Consider the following 18,580-nt stretch of genomic DNA (forward strand, 5'->3'; position numbering starts at 1 on the left):
AACATGAAAGTTACAGCTTATTATGTTTAAAGGTAAATTTATAATTATGAAAAAAAAGAATGATATATTTTATATAACAAAAAATATGAGAATATTCTTAATACTTTGGCAAGTTTTAAGAGTATTTATGATATTTTCTTTAAAAACTATTATAAAAATTCAGATAATTTTGAAAAGATACAAATAAAATGATATTGCAACTATAAGATTGTATTAGAAAAAGAAATACAATTCATTTAAATATTGAAAAATCAATACAAAAAATTCATAGTATGAATGCTTGTATCATTTAAGAGTGATATTTTTGTAAATGTCATTAAATCAATGGTGACACATTACAATGTTCAAGTTAGATTTTGAGATTGAAAATTTATTGTAAAAAGTTGAGTCATCAGGGTAGAGATTTGAATATCTAAATAAAATTTATGCCATCTGGAAATTTAATGAGGATATGAACCTCACAAACAAAACTAGAGTCCCTACATGATGTGCATACTAAGGATCAATTTCTCAAAACCATTAATATTTTGAATAATATTTTTTCACATTACTATTTCTCACTAGTTTATTTATTTATTTATTTATTTATTGATGTTATTTCAGTGAGAAAGTGACGTGATTTAAAACTTTATTATTAGTAAAAACCAACTCGGATCACAAGCGACACGGTCAGAGGGCGAAGGTGTGTAGACCGCGGACCCGATACCGTGGACCCCGAGGCTGCGTGAGACCGTGGACCCAAGACCGTCGCGGTGGGGCATGAACAACTGGCAGGTAGGGGGAGGGAGGCCAAATAGAAGGGTCTCTATGGCCGTGCAGCTACCCTCGTCCTCCTCGTCGGAGACGACATACGACACGGCGGGACTCACTCCACCTGCGCGCTTTTTCCCAATCGTCAAACCTTCTCCTTCATCATCATCGTCGTCCGCAACTGAAACCGAATTTTGATGCATTTGTGCATTTGGCAGCAGTTTCCAGGCTCAGTGTCACGAATGCGACTCACAGCCAGCAACTATCCTGTGCCGCAGGCTACGAGTTTGGGCGGATCAGCGGGAGGAGTTTCGAGGGATTTGCAAGGGGGGGATTAGGGGACAGGAGAGGGATTGAGCATGCTGTTGTTGTTGCTGCAGCAGCAGCAGGAGCAGCAGCATTTGTGTGAAGCGTGTGGGGATTCCTGTGCCAAGAGTGCAGCAGCAGGAGCCATGGTGAGGCCTAGATCATGTGGAAGAAGTGGGCGCTGTTTTTTGCTGTGCATGTAGTAGTGGTCAGGAGGTGGATCGAAGGTTGGGAGCGTGGGGATTGCGGGGAGGGGCTCAGCTGCCTGTCACAATGCGGGTCGCCAACGCGCCCAAACTGATCGTGGATGCGCTGCTGCAGCGCTTCCTGCCGCTTGCTCGCCGACGTGTGGACACTGCCCAAGCTCAGGTTAGCTTTAGTTTCGGAGAGGTTTGTTGGGTGTTTGACATGTCTAGGGGAATTCGAGTGGGATGGGGGGGGGGGTTAGGAAAATTTCGCGACCTAAACCTGTTGGCTGGCCGGTCGAGCGTTACCGATGTGACTGCTAGAATTTTACTAAATTAAATTCTACTATTGAAGAAGTCGTCTTTTGCCTAGTCTTTTGCAGTAGGTGATGAAACTGAACCGGTTTCTTATGTGAAAATCTGGGGATACTTCCACCTGTGTGCTTTCGGAGTACCGTGCAATTTTCGACGGTCGGTCGTCCTAACCGTAGTTGCTTTCGGGACTTGGAAGTATCCAAATCGCTCTTTTAGTCTTGAGGTGACTGTTTTGTGGTGCTTTAGCCCATTTGTGAACAACTATGACGATATGTAGCTGAGGTGACGATTCTTGAACTGGGTTCGCATTTCAGGATGGGCAGTATCTGCGAGCATCAGATCCTTCGTATGAACAAGTACTAGATTCCCTGGCTATGGTGGCCCATCATACGCCAGTCCCACTTCTTGAGGCGCTCCTTAAATGGCGAGACAGGTACCAGTCCACCTCTGTTGTGTTTGGTATATTACTACAGTTTGTTATCTTTCTCATTTGAAAATGAGGGTTGTGGAGGTGGTTACATTGGTGATTTTATGTCTCATTTCACGGCCTTTTTGGAAAGTGAAAACCCTTTTGCCTCAGTATTTGCCTTCTTAGTATGGTTTCTCTTATTCTCATGGGCGCGTTACGGTGCGTATATGAAGCCTTGGCCGTCCACCAACTCATGGCATTTCTACGTGCACTTATCTGATCGGAGCTTTAAAAAGTTTGGTCAACGTAACAGAGAGGGAGCGCGTGTTTTTGACACATGTTTAATCGACACTGACTTCCTAGGTTTTTATCTGCAAACTGCAGTGAATCACCAAACCGGCCAAATGATGCTGCGACTTTCCAGAGGAAGGTCAGTATACTTGGTGGTGTGCACATGCTTAGGAACGGCAGGGTAGATTAATTCTGGATTTGAACCTCTATTGTTTAATCGATTATTTGTGAATATTTTACATCTGAGTGAATGGGTTCATGATATCCGTATATGAGGGTCAACAGATTCCTAGATTAACTGTACAATATGATGCTCTTCTGAAGCATATTTCAGCCTCAACATTGAGGAATCTGGCTGATTCTATTCTTTGACTTATTCTTATATTCGAAATCGCGAAGTTATTATCTGGTAGATCCTGGGAGAGCATGGCATAGGCAGTGCAATTTGATGCTTCATCACAGACAACATTAATAGGTTGCAGAGTCTGTCATTCCTTTCAGGTTATATTCCATCTTATGCATGAACCCTCATGGCTTTATCAGCTGCGTGATTTTGTGGCTTGCTCGCTCATTCATCGTATATCCTTGTAAACAGCTGGCAGTGGAATGTATATTCTGCTCAGCCTGCATTCGAATCGTAGAGTGCTGCCCAGCAGAAGGTCTCTCGGGTAAGCTTTCCCATATAGCGTAATACTTATTGGGTTCGAAGGAGTTGCATGTAATATGTTTTGAAATCTGAAATGGATCATTGTTCAGTTGTAAACTTTCCGTTCTGAGTTGGGGTGTAAAATAACTAATCTGCAGAGACACTCTGGGGGATGCTTGAGAAACTCGCATTTGATTGGCTTATTAATGCAGACAGGTACTGTTCAATGCCTTGTACAGATATGTCGGAATAGAAAAGTGTAGTTCTAGTTTCTTGTTAACAATTAAGTTCCATTGGTTCTTGGCATGGTCTTGTGGATGTTTCATCCTTGCATTTACAGGTTTCTTCAAGTATTCCTGTTTCCATCGATGTCTTATCTTGGTAGGATTGGAGATTGTTAGCACTGTGAAAGTGCATCTCGGATTGTACCTTTTTGGTTTTTCTTGAAATTCTGCACTTGAATTGTGGGCCAATATACTTTGCATGGGGCAGGGTTGTGAGCTATGCAGAGTATCCATCTCTTGTTGATTTGCGAGGGCTTCTTTTAGACCTTGTTGCACAGCTGCTGGGTGCTCTTTCTAGAATAAGGTATTCTATATGTTTCTTCTTTGACTCCATCTTAACCTATTTTGTTTAACTTGATGGCTTTGTAGATGCTTGTCTGTAAGATATCTTGATATCCTCGCATTTCAACCTCTCACTACATTCGACCCTGGTCAAATGCCACCTCTTCATATGTTAAATTGTTATACTTGTTAACCTTTTTATTCTCTCCTTGAAAATATTGCTATCCTATATTTACCGTGTCATGTAGCTGATAGGTAGCCTTGCTATTAGCTGGTTACTCGTTAAATTTTACATGTTCTTGTTTGAAAGATAGATCCGCAAAGCGGTTTTACATGTCTTCAGGTTCAGCTTTATTACTGAGAGATATTTTGCGGAGCTGGTTGAGCGACGTTCTGAGACTGTAAGGAGCGAGACACTCAGCATTATACATGGAATGCGATATCTCAAACTTGAGGTGGTTCTATTCTTTTATCCTTGTCCATTCAAAGAAAAATCCTACGTCAAATTTGCAGTCAAAGTTTTCTGATATATTGTGAGTGTCTCTGCTTATGGATATGGTCTTTTTATGATCTGGCTCATTCCTAGCTGTATTTTCAGTGAGTATAGTAGGTTTTAACAGATATTCCAATTTTACTATCGAGTACAATGGAAATGAATCTGTGACTGCTGAGAGAAGAACTTCACTTGCGTCTAGACAAACTTGTGAAAAACCACTTTAGTCGCGTCTTTTAGTTGGTTTCAGTATAGCCTGCATCCAATAATTTGGTCTTAACACCTGGAACACTTTGGCACTGGAGGGCAGGTGACGTCGGCTGCTGGGCTCAACGCCGCAACCTCTTTCATATCCAAGGCGAATCCTCTTGATGGAACTCCCACTAAGAAAAAAACTGAACTTCATCATGCTCTCTGCAACATGTTATCGAGCATTCTTGCTCCTTTGGCAGAGTGCAAAAAGGGGGCTTGGCCACCTAGTGGAGGTGATCAAGGTCAAGCTCTAAGACTTTGGTACGAAGCAATGTTTCGATTACGATTCCAGCTTACGCAATGGATGGATAAACAAAACAAGCATTTTATTGTGAGTCGACAGTCTTCGCTTTCATACAAGCTCTGCAGTGTTCCGTTTTTATTGCCCTACGTAACTAGACTCAACGAGGTCATTTGTAGGAGTTTTTTCAATAAATACAAATGGGACCCTCTGACTGAAAGTGTTTTTCAAACGTTTATTATTTGAATTTGGCTGATGTAGGTTGGTTACCCTTTGGTGACGTTGCTCCTTTGTTTGGGGGACCCTCATACATTTAAAGAGTCATTTATTGGTCATCTCGACCTTCTTTACAAACTTCTCAAGGTAGTATTCGTTTTCTTTTCCATGCATATTTATGCTTATCGTGTGACTCTGGAATGAGTTTTATTACTTGTGGAGGTTATTCACAGTTACTTTATAAACCCAGCACGTGACATTTTGCAATTCAAGTTGAATGAGGGGCACTTTCGAGCAAGTGAATTGAACACATGGCATATTCTCAAAAAGCTCAAGTTTCTGTTTGTAATTTAAAAATCAGTTTCTTGATAAGTGTGCTCGTGTAACAACTAATAAGAAAGCCTTTCATTATTTTTTGCTCATTTTTTAGATTAATCAGTTCTTGCAGCACCGTCGTATAGGTTTTTCTTACTATCAGGGCTGTGCATGTGAATGGCAGGATAAAATGCTTCGAACTATGGCCTTGGATTGTCTGCACAGGGTGCTGCGATTTTATCTTAATGTATATGCAAATAGTCAACCGCATCATCAAGTGTGGGATCATCTTCACAGTATATCTCATCAGCTGTTGGCTAGCCTAAAGAAGGGTTCTCTTACCCAAGATGTGCAGCATGATAAGCTTGTGGACTTCTGTGTAACTATTGCTGAAGTTAATCTCGATTTCTCAATGAATCATATGATCTTGGAGCTTTTGCGCATTGATAACATGAGTGAAGCCAAAGTCATCGGTCTTCGTGCTTTATTGGCAGTAGTCTCCAGTCCATCACATCATCGTTACGGATCAGACACCTTTGGAGTAGAAGATTTGCATTCTTCTGCTACATCTTCTCTTCGGGGTTCTCCTACGTCATGGTCCTATTCCTCTACGTCTTTACCGTCTCAAGCTCGCCATTTGAGCTCAGGCTCCTCTATTGGTGATATGGCATTGGGGCACGATATAGGCCCTTTCATTCCAAAGGTTCGAACAGCTTTGGGCTCTATTATCAAGTCATGCCATGCAACATTCGGGAGTTTGTTGCTTACATCCTCCAAGCCTTCAGGTCGGTTTTCTGACATATTTCTTGGTGCATCTTCTCCGTATCTTTTTGGTTCACATCATCTTGTGAGTTAGGTTGGGAACTGCAAGAGGCTTTCATTTCTTACTAGATTTTTTTTCTGGATTGGACTATTCTGATATTTCGTTTATTGATATTCGATGTGAAGTTTGTATTATTACTGTCCATCATGATGTTGCGTCCAGTTAGTAACTTGAATTACGACCTGATTTCCTGTCACCGTTTTGATGTCTAACCGACATTGACTTCTGGTGTTTCGTTTACTTTTTTGGAAATTATGGAAGTATTGCTTTAGATTGATCTGGTGACTAGCATTTCGCTCTCTTTTGTGTTCCGAACCTTGAATAGTTGTGTCAATATCTAATTAGTACGTGGAATGCGTGCGTGACACAGAGCCTGGAACAAAAATAAACTCACAGGGATGGCTTGTATTTCGCTGGGCCCTCAAGTGTGTTCCGCATCTCATTCCTGAGCAATGGCAAGCTGAGAAGTTGACAGAGATTATTCCCGTCTATGCTATTAGTATAGAGCCAGGTGTTAGAGAGGAAGCAGTTCAAGTTCTTTTCAGGACTGTACGAGATCTGCCTCAAAGTAGGTTTGCTGTCATGCGGGGAATGGCTAATTTTATTTTGCGGATTCCGGATGATAAGACGTTGCTAATTAATGCATCCCTGGGGCGCCTAGTCCAGCTGCTACATGCATGGCGTGCATGTCTTGCTGAAGAGGCTTCCTCTCAATTTTCTCCAAAGAAACCTGGGAAAGCAGGTCATCTATCAACGTCCTCAACGCTATTAGGGCTTGCTGATGGTGAAAGGAGCAACTTTGATCCATCTGGCATGGACGCAGTTGGTCTTATATTTCTTTGTTCCGCGGAAGTTCAGATACGACATACCGCATTGGAACTTTTACGTTGTGTGCGCGCTCTACAGACTGATATAAATCGCTACACTCTCAAAGACATAGCAGGGAATCCCTCTTCATTTGTAATTGATGTCTTCGAGGAAACTGGGGTAAGCTGAGCTCATACTTCTTGCTGAGCTTTACGACACAACTAATTACATGTCGGTAGTATGATTTAGCAGAAATTAAGTGGTCAAGAAAAATCAGATCACTCACTTATTCATATGAGTTTCTATATCTTGAAATGTCTTTAACCATTAATTAAAAGTCAGGTTTAAAAGTTAGATCTTAAGGACTTAAACTCTTGGATCATTATGATGAACAAATAGAACTTCTTTAGTTGTAAGATTCTGACGATATGCAAGGAGCTGTCTATAGATGTGGTTGCATGCCTTGATAAGGACTATTTTTGTGTGAACCCTGACGATGGTGAAATTCCATAGGACGACATTATCCAACGATGCTATTGGGACACAGGGCGATGGCATGATCTTCGGCGTGAGTGGGATGCTGCCCCTGTGGATATTACCCTCCAGTCTGTATTAGAGAGTTCTGATAAGGGTCGGTGGGCACGGTGCTTAAGCGAGCTAGTTACATATGTTGCAGAACTGTGCCCTAATGCAATACAAGGAGCCAGGTGGTTTTTCGTTGACTTCGCTTCTCAAGCACTCTGCTCTATACCGCGTGTGTTCATATTCATGTTTGTTTGTGTAGCTCCCATACATCGGTAGTATAGAACTTGAAGGCTGTGAAATACCGAGTATGAAATTTAAATTATAATTTTGTGAGAAGTGAGGATCATAACTGTATTACAACTTGAGACATCTTGTTCTTCTGTTGGAGCACAACTGATGAATCGGTCTTGTTTCAAATATATGACAGATTGGAAGTTATTACAAGACTAGGCCATATTACCCCTGTTGATTTGGGTGGTAAATCTGCGCAATCACATGAAAGTGATAGCAAGCTTGACCAGTGGCACTTGTACTCTATGTTTGCATGCTCCTGCCCTCCGGAGGACAGTAGTGATGGCTTGTTTCGTTCTGTGAAGGAATTATGCAGACTTGTATTTCCTTATCTCAAATCCGGAAATGAGGGGCAAGTTGTGAGTTCCACCTCTCTGATTATTTTCCATTCAGACTTAAAATGAGTTTGTAATGTTTTTCCTCTACAGTAGTTTTGATGTTCCTACATTTAGTTTCGCCACTCTTTTAAGGTCGTACGGTGCATTGTGCTAATTCGTTTTTGGAATTACTAACGTATATTTTGGTGACGAGTAGGCCGCAGCTACACTCGCTCTGGGGCATTCAACTTTGGAGCTTTGTGAGCTCATGTTGTCTGACCTTTCCATATTTCTTGAGGAGGTCGCATCAGAGATGGAAAGTCGACCAAAGTGGAAGGTGAGTAAAACCCAATAGCTCGAACCACATTTCTTCCACACGATTCCTCATGAGTAGTTGAATAACTACCGTATTTGTTTATATCTTCTATTAGAGCTGGTATCCAGATGTGAAAATTCCACTTTCACCTTATTCTACCCTTTTAAGAGCCTCAATCGTCAAAAGATAGATTAAGTTTCAATAAATATTAATATCGTTTCGACTATAGAGACATGATTGATGATGCCAAGGTTCATGAAATTGCACCTAATAGAATTAGCTGTACTCCAGCATCCCTGGTTACTTGCAGTTCTTTCAAAGTATACTATGTCAAAGCAGGCTGACCTGTCCTTGAGTTGCTATATCTCACAATGTGGCTAGGTGTTCATGTTTCCAAAATTCTTCAATTGGTAAATCCTCTTGATTCTGGAATTATGGCTTTATAACCTGCTTGTTTGTTAAGGATTGTAAATTACTTATTTGTGAAAAGACCGTAAAGTAGCATTGGTTGTATGAGATAGAGCATGCACTGTTTATTGTGTAGAGTCAGAAGTGGAGGCGCGAGGATGTTAGGGTGCATGTGGCGGACGTGTATCGTATGGTGGCAGAGAATGCGTGGCCTGGTGTACTGACCCGCAGGCCTGTGCTACGCATTCACTTTCTGAAGTTCATTGAGGAAACAGTGCGACAGGTGTCAACTGGGCCGTTTGAAAATTTCCATGATATTCAGCCTTTGCGTTACGCATTAGCTTGTGTGTTGAGATCTATTTCGGTCGACATGGTGAAGGCACAACCAGAGAGGTGAACTAGCGTACTGTTGTCAAAATTTGTGTTGATCATGTTATTTTAATGGGTTTTCCTTTTTGTTACACATCCTATTTAGGAGGCTTATATGCAAGCATAATGCACGTATGGCTGGAGACCTGTATTTGACTTTAGATTGTGAAGTAGACTACCCAAAGTTGTTCAAAACTTCCTAGCTAGTTGTGTGAAAATGGTGCCGTAGGTTGTTTTACATAAGCATGAAATATTTGCTGACATGTGAGTGCAATCAAATGTGAACACTGATTTCCATTTTATCCCTTCATGATTCTTCCATCTTGTAACCATTATTCTGCAACTTTCAAGGATCTAATAGATCTCTCTGTTTTGTACCTTCCTTCCGTTTCCCCTGAACATCAATCTTCTCCTAACTAAATTTCAATTCTGAATTATATCTGCAGATTTGATCCTCGCAGCCGTAAGAAATGGTTCGATCTTCTTTCTTCATGGTGTGAGGATACTACTACTGGATGGGGCCAGGATGGTTCAAGTGAGTATCGGCGGGAAGTCGAGCGCTATAAAGCTGCTCAAAGTCTTAGAGTCAAAGACTCAATGGATAAAAATTCAATTGAAAAAGAAATCAATGATAAAGTGGACGCAATTCAATGGGTAGCGATGAATGCCATGGCAGCTCTTCTTTATGGTCCTTGTTTTGACGACAATGCTCGCAAAATGAGTGGGCGTATAGTAGCTTGGATCAATGGGCTTTTCTTGGAACCTTCTGGAAGAATGCCAGCTGGTTATTCACCAGCAGATGCACGAAATATGTCTCCACATTCCAAGTTTGGAATAACAGGGTTTCTTGAAGGCATGAGGAACGGTACTGGTCGAGACAAGCAGCGTGGGAGCCCAGCTCGAGTTCTCCTGGCAAAGACTGCTCTTATGAATCTGCTACAAAGTAATCTGGACCTCTTTCCTGCATTTATCGACCAGGTATGTCATTGTAAAGTTTTTAGAGAAATAGATCTGTTTCGGATTCTTACTTGATTCAAACTCCAAAATCTGCTTCAAGTTTTGCTGTCAGTGCAGTCCATGGTTTTCAAATGGTGTCATGTTTTGCATGCATGTAATTTTTGAACTCCCTTATTTCTTGGTTTTGAAGTATCGGTTAATACTTGTCTTGCAGTGTTACTCATCAGACCCGTCTATAGCAAACGGGTATTTTACAGTCCTGGCTGAAGTTTACATGCGGCAAGAAGTCTCCAGGTGTGACATACAACGCCTACTTAGTTTGATCTTGTACAAAGTTGTTGATCAATCACGGCAAATCCGGGATGATGCATTGCAAATGCTGGAGACGTTGTCAATTCGCGCATGGGCCGAGGAGGGTGAAGATGCAGGACGGTACAGAGCTGCTGTAGTGGGTAGCCTACCTGATTCATATCAGCAGTTTCAGTATCAATTGTCGGCCAAACTAGCCAAGGAGCATCCTGAGCTGAGTGAATCACTTTGTGAGGAGATAATGCAGAGGCAGCTTGATGCTGTTGACATTATTGCACAACATCAGGTTCTTACGTGCATGGCGCCTTGGATTGAGAATCTCAACTTTAGTAACTTGCTGGAATCTGGCTGGAGTGATCGTCTGCTTAAAAGCCTGTATTATGTAACTTGGCGGCACGGAGATCAATTCCCTGATGAGATAGAAAAATTGTGGAGCACAGTGGCTATACAAAGGCGCAATATCGTTCCGGTTCTCAATTTCCTCATTACCAAGGGCATTGAGGATTGTGATTCTAATGCATCGGGTGAAATCAGTGGTGCATTTGCCACGTATTTTTCTGTAGCGAAACGTATAAGTCTCTACCTGGCCCGTATTTCTCCTCAACAAACCATTGATCACTTAGTGTACGAGCTGGCGCAGTGTAGGCTTGAGGACCCACCTGAAGAGGTTAAAAGACCCGATCCTTCTTTTGACAATGAGATAGCTATATTGGAATTCTCTCAAGGTCCACTTATGACACAAGGTGATCCCTTAGCTCATCTGACTGCATTGGGGGTGAGAAGCTCAGTCGATGGCACCACAAGGAATGTGAGTGGTAATTTGAGCTGGCGAACAGCCACAGGGCGAAGCATGTCTGGGCCTTTGAATCAGATGCCGGATCAGCTGATTAATGTCCATGCAGGACGCTCTGGCCAACTGTTCACAAATTCCGGACCATTGATGAACCTTTCAGGTCCTCTAATGGGAGTTCGAACATCTACCGGAAGCGTTAAGAGCCGTCATTTATCTCGAGATAGCGGTGATTATTTCTTTGACACTCCTACTGCCGAAGATATCCGGACTAATGCTCCAGGTGCAGGTGGTGGAGATTCGCAAGCTCATCACCACTGGCTTTCTCGAGCTGACATTGCCCTTATCCTGCTTGCTGAGATTGGATATGAGAACGATGAAGATTTTCGTGGGCATCTTCCACTGCTCTTCCATGTTACTTTTGTTTCCATGGACAGTTCCGAGGATATTGTACTTGAGCACTGTCAGCAGCTCTTAGTGAATCTTCTTTATTCACTTGCTGGACGACACCTTGAACTTTACGATGATGGTGATAAAGAATACAAACAACAAGTAGTTAGTCTTATCAAGTATGTCCAGTCCAAGAAGAGCAGCATGATGTGGGAGAATGAAGACATGAGTCTAACTCGGACAGATCTACCTAGTGCCGCTCTTCTATCAGCCCTGGTGTTGAGTGTTGTTGATGCGATATTTTTCCAGGTTCATTTTTATCCTTACGTCTACATGTCATGATCGGAATGAGTAATATATTTTCAAGGGTCAGGTTTCAATTTCCTGATGGACTATGCGGTGGATTTTAGGAGCGGTTTGTTCTATTTATTGGCTACCTATGGGTTGATTAGGTGACATGGGCATCGCTGAAATAATTTTTCTCCTCATTTATCCAGGGAGATTTACGTGAAAAATGGGGAGAGGAGGCCCTGAAATGGGCAATGGAGTGCACTTCAAGGCATCTCGCATGTCGATCACACCAAATCTACAGGGCTCTTCGACCAAGTGTGACTAGCGATACCTGTGTGTCTCTACTTCATTGCCTCCATCGCTGCCTCAGTAGTCCCTCACAACCAGTGTTAGGGTTTGTCATGGAAATATTGCTAACTCTCCAGGTACAGTGAGTTTTTCGCATTTTTCTTACTTGCATGGTGGATTTTTTATTTGAATGAAATCTGCATTTGTAGTCCGAAGGGCTAAAATTGGCAATACACCTTGATCTTATATAGTAGCATTGGTGTTACAGGTGATGGTTGAGATCATGGAGCCAGAGAAGGTCATACTGTACCCCCAGGTGTTTTGGGGCTGTGTAGCCATGCTACATACGGATTTTGTTTATGTTTACACCCAGGTCTTGGAGCTTTTTGCTAGAGTCTTAGATCGGCTTTCTTTTAATGATCAGACAGCAGAAAATGTACTCATTTCAAACATGCCTCGTAATGAAGCAGAGAGAGACGATCGAGATTTAGGTCGTCTTGACTCGAAAGGCTTTTATCTTGGTGGTGAAAGATCCTTTGAATCCTCATCAAGACAATCAAGCTTTCCACCTGCGAATAGGGAAGAAACAGATGCCGAAAAGGCCCCACCATTTGAAGGTGTGCAACCTTTGATTCTCAAAGGCCTCATGTCAACGGTGAGTCATGCATCCGCTATAGAGGTGCTGTCTAGAATAACTCTTCATTCCTGCGACCAAATTTTTGGCAACTCAGAAACCCGATTATTGATGCACATTGTGGGATTACTGCCGTGGCTCTGCTTACAATTGCGGAAAGAGGAGAGTGTAGGAGCTCTTGATCCATCACCTTTGCAGCAGCAGCTACAGAAAGCAAGGTCAGTAGCAGCCAACATTTCACAATGGTGTGCTGCAAAACAGTTGGATGAGCTTGGTTCAGTGTTTTTTGCTTATGCGGAGGGGCAAGCAACAACAACCGAGGGTTTGTTGGAACAAGTAGCACCACTACTCTGCTCTGAATGGTTTCCTGCACATTCAAGTTTAGCTTTTGGTCATCTTCTCCGCTTGCTAGAAAAGGGGCCAGTGGAGTATCAGCGAGTCATTCTTCTTATGCTGCGCGCATTGGTCCAGTACACACCAATGGAAAGTGCCAGGATCCCGCAGGTACCTTCGCCCCTCTTACGATTAGCTTCTCTACTTCATGAAAATTAATGAATTTATTAGCTTTGCTGTCCTTGTTTGAGTTGAGATGATGTTAGAACTCTTTATACCGTATGACTTAGGTTCCCAAATTCTGTGCTGCCCCAGGTGTATGCTGCCGTATCACATTTGGTGGAGAGTCCTCTTTGCATGGAGGCTGTAAATGTACTAGAGGCCGTATTACAGAGCAGTACACATGGGAATATACATGTAGAGACACATCCCAACAATAATCCCCAGGACAATGGTATAACTAACAACGTCCCCCGAAGCTATCCTCGACGTCCTGAGGATTCTCCTCAACGAATCCTAGTTCCTACAAGCTCCTTCAAATCGCGTAATAGTAGCCAACAGTTATGGGCTGGCCCTGTCAGTCCTGAAGCTGCTGACATACTTCCATCCAGGTCTGATCGCTCAACCTATTATCCTACATTTTATTTGTTGATTAATTTGGCTCTTTAACTGGATACCGAAGAGTGCTGCTGCATATAGCTGAGACTTTCAGAGAATTAAAAGAATCGTTCTCTAGTATTGAAAGTTGCAGTTTCGACAGACATTCTCTACTGGAAGTATTTGACCCGAGTCACCAATGCTTTTTAGTGACTCGGGAAATGATTGTTTCGGATGTCGAAGCACTGCTTCGTAATCAGCGATTTAATCTTGCACAGACCATGATTTTATTTTATTTCTCCTGATATTTATGCTCCAAATTTGGTTTGTGTAGGGAGAAAGCATTACGAAACACTCAGTTGGCTCTTGGTCGGGTGTTGGACACATATGGCCCAGGAAGGAAACGTGACTACAAGAGGCTCGTGCCTTTTATTACGAGTAATTTACGACCTGCTATAACTGAGCTTTGAATATTATTTCCAACTTTGGTGCTCAAATACTTGGCAAGCACTGGGAGTTCCATGTGTCACTTGCAATGATGAGTTTTACAGCCCCGATGCACTCCAAGTTAATCGTAAATTTTGGAACATGGTTTGGGGTTTGCTTTTCCCTTTTAATTTCCCATCCCTCAATCGGTGGCACATTTGCCAAGGACATAGTATCTTATATGATAAGGCTTCTTATATTAATTAGGAGTTTATTTCAGCTAAGTTTCCACTCATGGCATTTTGTATCAGCTTAATTTTCGAGGATCTAGTAATATGGTGCCTTGCATAGTGCGTAGCCTTCCGGTCCTAATTTGAGGTGGCGAGGCGGAGAAAGCGGAAGTTTTAGGTTGTAAATCTTGTAAATGTTTTTTTGGATGACACTTTTGGCCACTTTTTAACGTGGTTTCCTACAACATTCTGAAATATTGTGTATCTTCTTACATGTAAACATTTTTTGTAGATAACAATGGATCAGGTTTACCTAACCGCAATTGTGACAATACTTGTGGTTATCGTGTTGTCATTCTTTGCGAGTGCAACCATGGCATTGATAAAGAGATAGATAAGCTGATCTGTCAGCGAACATCACATTCTGACTGTTTCGTTGCACTTCTCTGATGGTTTGACAAACAATCATTGTCAATCAGCTTCACCCAAAATAATTGCCACGTACTTGGTCAGCCACTAAAGCGCCTCCAGACCGCGTAAGTCCTCGGAAATCATCACACGACTGGGTGTAAATGTGGCCAACTCGCCAGGGCTGGTGCCGAGCTGACCCAGCAACACAACCGCGTCCCGCTCAGTTAACCTGGGATCATCCAACAAGAAGGCTCTGCTTGGCATCTAAGTAGATAAAATTGATTGATAAAGCAATCATCACCAGAGACTTCACTTGACTACACCTACGATTATAGCATTAACTTAAAAATTTATCATTCAATTTTTTTGACTTTGCTGACTTGTTCAATCTCACATTCCACGACACAAATCCCATGTGAGTAAATGATTCTATATATAACGAAATCAACAAAACCCAAATGAACCACTTGCTTGAAATACTTGTAAAGAAAATGAGCATTTAAATAATTAGTTGATACACGAATTGGGGTGTTGAACTAAAGCCACTACTCTATCTACAAATAAGAGAACCTGTGATGATAACTTAAATTGAAGCACAGCGGCTATAACCCCATCCTAAAAATTAGTAAAACACTGCATCTTCGACACCCACCTAAAACTTCTCACAAACCATACACAATGGTGCTAAACCCTTGTCATTAGTAATCTCAACAGAATTATCCAATCAAACGTCTTAAAAGAATATGTGCATTTGAACCTCGTAACTGATGTTTCATCCAAGTTAATATTGAAACAGTAACATTGCCAGGTCACATAAAGTTGGACTGAAAGACTAGCGGAAGGAATCCAGAAAATGCAACCCCAGAAAAAGCAAGAAAAGGAAAGCACGAAATCAGATTCGATACCCACTCGAGATAAAGAAATTGGAAAAATAATCTCAAGTTGATTGATATCAAGTTCTGTGTGGAATTTTAAAATCCATTCAAAATAAATACGCATTCTAGAGGCCTTGACGTGACCAAGAACATCCGGAAGGCTAAGCCTGCAAAGTGCGGACTGTGATGCTGAGCCCCTAATACAGCGCAACACAAAGTCCGGCTCCTGATGAACCTGCTCTGCACAGAAATGTCTGCCTCTACAATGTTTATGTCAGTGGGTCAAAGGCTATGGCAATGGCTAATTAATACGAAGCCAAAAAAATGATTGGCTACAGGTTGCAACAACCTGGGCCGCAGCTATCTAACAGAATGGAACTAAAAGCTAATCAAAAATTCTCTCGCCAGTGGCAAATCCAATGAAGAAAAGAGCGCTGATCACAGACAGCAAGGCCGGAGTCGCGAACACCATGAACCAGCTGCTGGGATCAGAGGGGCCCAGTTCCGAGGCTTCTAAAATGCGGCCAGTAGCTGCGACGCCCACAATACCAGCCAATGTACCTGCGGTGTTGGACACACCCATCACAATGCCAGCGTACTTCGGGGCAATGTCCAAATGGTTGACAGCGAACCCCGCCCTGGACAGTGCACAAGCGCCCAGTGCCACCGAAGAGCAGAGGACTGCGCTGGATGTGGACCGCAATGTAGGCATCACCATGAGCGCCGCGGCAGCGGTGGCAAACCCAATGGAGTTGAGAAGCTTGCGAGTATTTGTCACAGAAAAGATCCGGGTGGTTACAAAATGGTCAGCCACGATGCCACCCACGTTGGAAAAGATGAACATCACAAGGTACGGTAGCATCTTCGAGAATCCCATGTTGTGGAGGCTCACGTTTAGACCTTTCTCAAAATACGTCGGTAACCAGTTCATCAGCACGTAGAGCGCGTAATGGAAGGTGAAATTGTTCACAACTATGGCCCAGACTGGCATGCTCAAGAGAATCCGCTTCCAAGGTATGCCTCCGCTGAGTTTCGCCTTCTTCTTTACCGCGGTTTCGCCATTTTCATCTGCGAGTTGCGCAGGATTCAGCAGCTTTGCGCGCTCAAAGGCCGTCGAAGCGCCAAATCCTGCGGCAGATGCTTTTGGGAGCTCCGACCGAGGCGGGTCGCAGGAATATTTGAGCCACAGCAGTGCCCATGAGACGCCCATTAGTGCTTCGGCACGGAACACAGCCTTAGGGCCTTGCATTGCAACCAGGCCAGGAAGGAACAGCATCCCAGCTGCAGCGCCGAAGTACATACCTGAGGTGGTGAGCGAGACCGACCGCGATCTTTCGTGGGGTGGCACCCACTGCGCTAGCACTGTGTGTATGGACGGGAAAATGAAACCCTGAGCCACACCCACGAGCAGCCTCGCCACTACCATACCCGTCACGGAGGAGGCTTCCGTAGGGGTAAGGGCGGAAGTGCAAGACCACAAAACAAACGACATTAGTAAGACCCTCCGTCCTCCCCATCGCTGCGCAGCCCACCCGCCAGGCACCTGCGAGAGTGCGTACCCATAGAAGAAAGTGGACAAAATTTGACCCTTGACTGCCTCCCCTACCCCGGCCTCGTTAGCAGCCGCTGTGTACGCCACCGAGAATCCCACTCTCTCGATGTAACACACACAGGTACAAACGAACGTTAACAGCACCGTGATATAACGCTGCGGTATACGCACTTGGGAACCTAAACTCGGGGAGACGGATGCGTGCTTCGCCATGTCTCCCTGCTTGTGTCTTTCGTATCAGCAGCGCCGTTTCTCGATTGATCCTTCCACGGCATAAGCAGAAGATGATGACCCTTCCTCGACGCCGCCGGGACGTGAATATGTCCCACCCCCCTTAAGCTATCTCACACCGGAATTCATCCTCGCGAACTCCCAAACCCCTACAAATGCCACATTTCCCCCTCCCCGAGGCAACAACAATCAAATCACTGAATGCCTACTCGCATTTCTGAAAACCCCGTCGCATCTCAACGAGATCCAGCCTCGCCCTCACTGCTCCTTCGCTTGAGCCGTCTCATAGCCCCAAAATGCGATGAGGTCCTCGCGAAACTGTTAAAACCTGCATTGGGATTGCGACCACGTAAGCTTGCTCTCTCACACCCTGCGCCCCTCACCCAGCAACCATATCAATCGCATGTCAGCCAACACATCCCCCCAAAAAATAAAAAATAAAAATAAAGGCCAAAAACTGAAAAATGAAAAAAGGCTACAACTCCTTAACCCATCCACAATTCACGCCCCATCGTGATTCAATCTAGTTGAGCCACCACCACTCTACAAGTCCAAATCAAACACCGATCGATCCACCACAACCCCAACTCCCCAACAGTCAATGTACCCCAATTCAAGAAACCTGACATACCTGAAGCCCTCCTTACGCCGTAGTGACGAGTTGCAAAAACCTCCCACTGCTACTGCCACTTCGAGTTCAAGCTCCAAGTCACTCCCAGTCTCGCACTTCAAGCCCCAATTCTCAATAAACATGCACTCTCACTCTCTTTCTCCCTCTCTCTCACACAAACCCACACACATACAATGTTCGTGACGACGACGATAACGATTACATTTCTCGCAAGCGTCGCCGCTGTAAACAGAAAAAAAACACTCTCCCCACCCCAACTTAGCCTGTCGAGCTTTGCCAATAATGAAGGTTGGAATCAGCCTTCCAACTTATTCGACCACACGAGCTCCCGCAAGAGAGCATGATTGCAAAAAAATTGACTCATTGAAATCGGCCCCCCACCCACAACTGATCTCGATGTGGGTTGTTGTGCGTAGGGTTACGCTGCCGATCTATCGAACCATTCGATCTGTCTCACAGTTCGTAAGTCCGAAAATCCTTCGCGGTAAATCCTTTGCCCACCTCGGCGCCCTTCACGCTCCGAGTCTTCATCCATCCAATGGACGAATGATTGTGGATGTAAGTTCTTCGCTTGTCGTTCACGATGTCATCCTTGACGTCACTGTTTGGCTTGCTTGAAGCGTTCCTTGCAACCTTTCTTTTTAATGGGGTTATTAATAGTGTGGTGAATGATGCTTGTTTGGACTGACAAGATGCTAGATATTTTTACCCAGTTTATTAGAATGATATATCTTCGCTTTTGGTTAATGTTGATTTTTGAACAATCACTGTTGCGTTGGGAGAGATTATTAAAA

At 43.5% G+C, this 18,580-nt stretch overlaps 2 protein-coding genes across 4 annotated transcripts; one reads left to right on the forward strand and one right to left on the reverse strand.

Moving 5' to 3' along the window:
• The first annotated feature begins 896 nt into the window (after nucleotides 1-896).
• LOC112289628 (uncharacterized) lies at nucleotides 897-14,403 on the forward strand. Of its 3 annotated transcripts, XM_024534986.3 has the most exons (21): nucleotides 897-1,425; nucleotides 1,871-1,989; nucleotides 2,350-2,395; nucleotides 2,852-2,924; nucleotides 3,061-3,118; nucleotides 3,395-3,490; nucleotides 3,812-3,923; nucleotides 4,272-4,544; nucleotides 4,716-4,817; nucleotides 5,170-5,770; nucleotides 6,179-6,795; nucleotides 7,129-7,322; nucleotides 7,568-7,790; nucleotides 7,966-8,085; nucleotides 8,609-8,865; nucleotides 9,288-9,819; nucleotides 10,013-11,596; nucleotides 11,785-12,003; nucleotides 12,135-13,004; nucleotides 13,149-13,444; nucleotides 13,765-14,403. In XM_024534986.3, the coding sequence occupies exons 1-21, from the start codon at nucleotides 1,330-1,332 to the stop codon at nucleotides 13,898-13,900; spliced, it is 6,624 nt and encodes a 2,207-aa protein (XP_024390754.1). In that variant the 5' UTR covers nucleotides 897-1,329; the 3' UTR covers nucleotides 13,901-14,403. The 3 variants fall into 3 exon arrangements, with proteins under 3 accessions (XP_024390754.1, XP_024390755.1, XP_024390756.1); XM_024534987.3 differs by lacking the exon at nucleotides 897-1,425 and having other exon boundaries at nucleotides 2,758-2,924; XM_024534988.3 differs by lacking the exons at nucleotides 897-1,425; nucleotides 1,871-1,989; nucleotides 2,350-2,395; nucleotides 2,852-2,924; nucleotides 3,061-3,118 and having other exon boundaries at nucleotides 3,411-3,490; nucleotides 3,793-3,923.
• Nucleotides 14,404-15,420: 1,017 nt separating this feature from the next.
• LOC112290073 (putative anion transporter 5) lies at nucleotides 15,421-18,237 on the reverse strand. Its single transcript, XM_024536037.3, has 2 exons — nucleotides 17,787-18,237; nucleotides 15,421-17,525 (listed from the first exon to the last, which is right to left on the reverse strand). Exon 2 carries the CDS (start codon nucleotides 17,135-17,137, stop codon nucleotides 15,758-15,760), a length of 1,380 nt encoding a protein of 459 aa, XP_024391805.1. The 5' UTR covers nucleotides 17,138-17,525; nucleotides 17,787-18,237; the 3' UTR covers nucleotides 15,421-15,757.
• Nucleotides 18,238-18,580: the final 343 nt, after the last annotated feature.

Source organism: Physcomitrium patens, chromosome 12 (assembly GCF_059467195.1).
Source record: "Physcomitrium patens ecotype Gransden chromosome 12, ASM5946719v1, whole genome shotgun sequence".
NCBI classification, from domain to species: domain Eukaryota; kingdom Viridiplantae; phylum Streptophyta; class Bryopsida; order Funariales; family Funariaceae; genus Physcomitrium; species Physcomitrium patens.

What these genes read in the sequence shown, in the direction of transcription:
- LOC112289628 (XM_024534986.3), top strand. Translation starts at nt 1,330, where the DNA reads ATGCGGGTCGCCAACGCGCCCAAACTGATCGTGGATGCGCTGCTGCAG. An exon ending in CTCCTTAAATGGCGAGACAG is followed by an intron (nt 1,990 to 2,349) that starts GTACCAGTCCAC and finishes TGCAAACTGCAG; the next exon opens with TGAATCACCAAACCGGCCAA. An exon ending in AAAGTCGACCAAAGTGGAAG is followed by an intron (nt 8,086 to 8,608) that starts GTGAGTAAAACC and finishes TTTATTGTGTAG; the next exon opens with AGTCAGAAGTGGAGGCGCGA.
- LOC112290073 (XM_024536037.3), bottom strand. Translation starts at nt 17,137, where the DNA reads ATGGCGAAGCACGCATCCGTCTCCCCGAGTTTAGGTTCCCAAGTGCGT.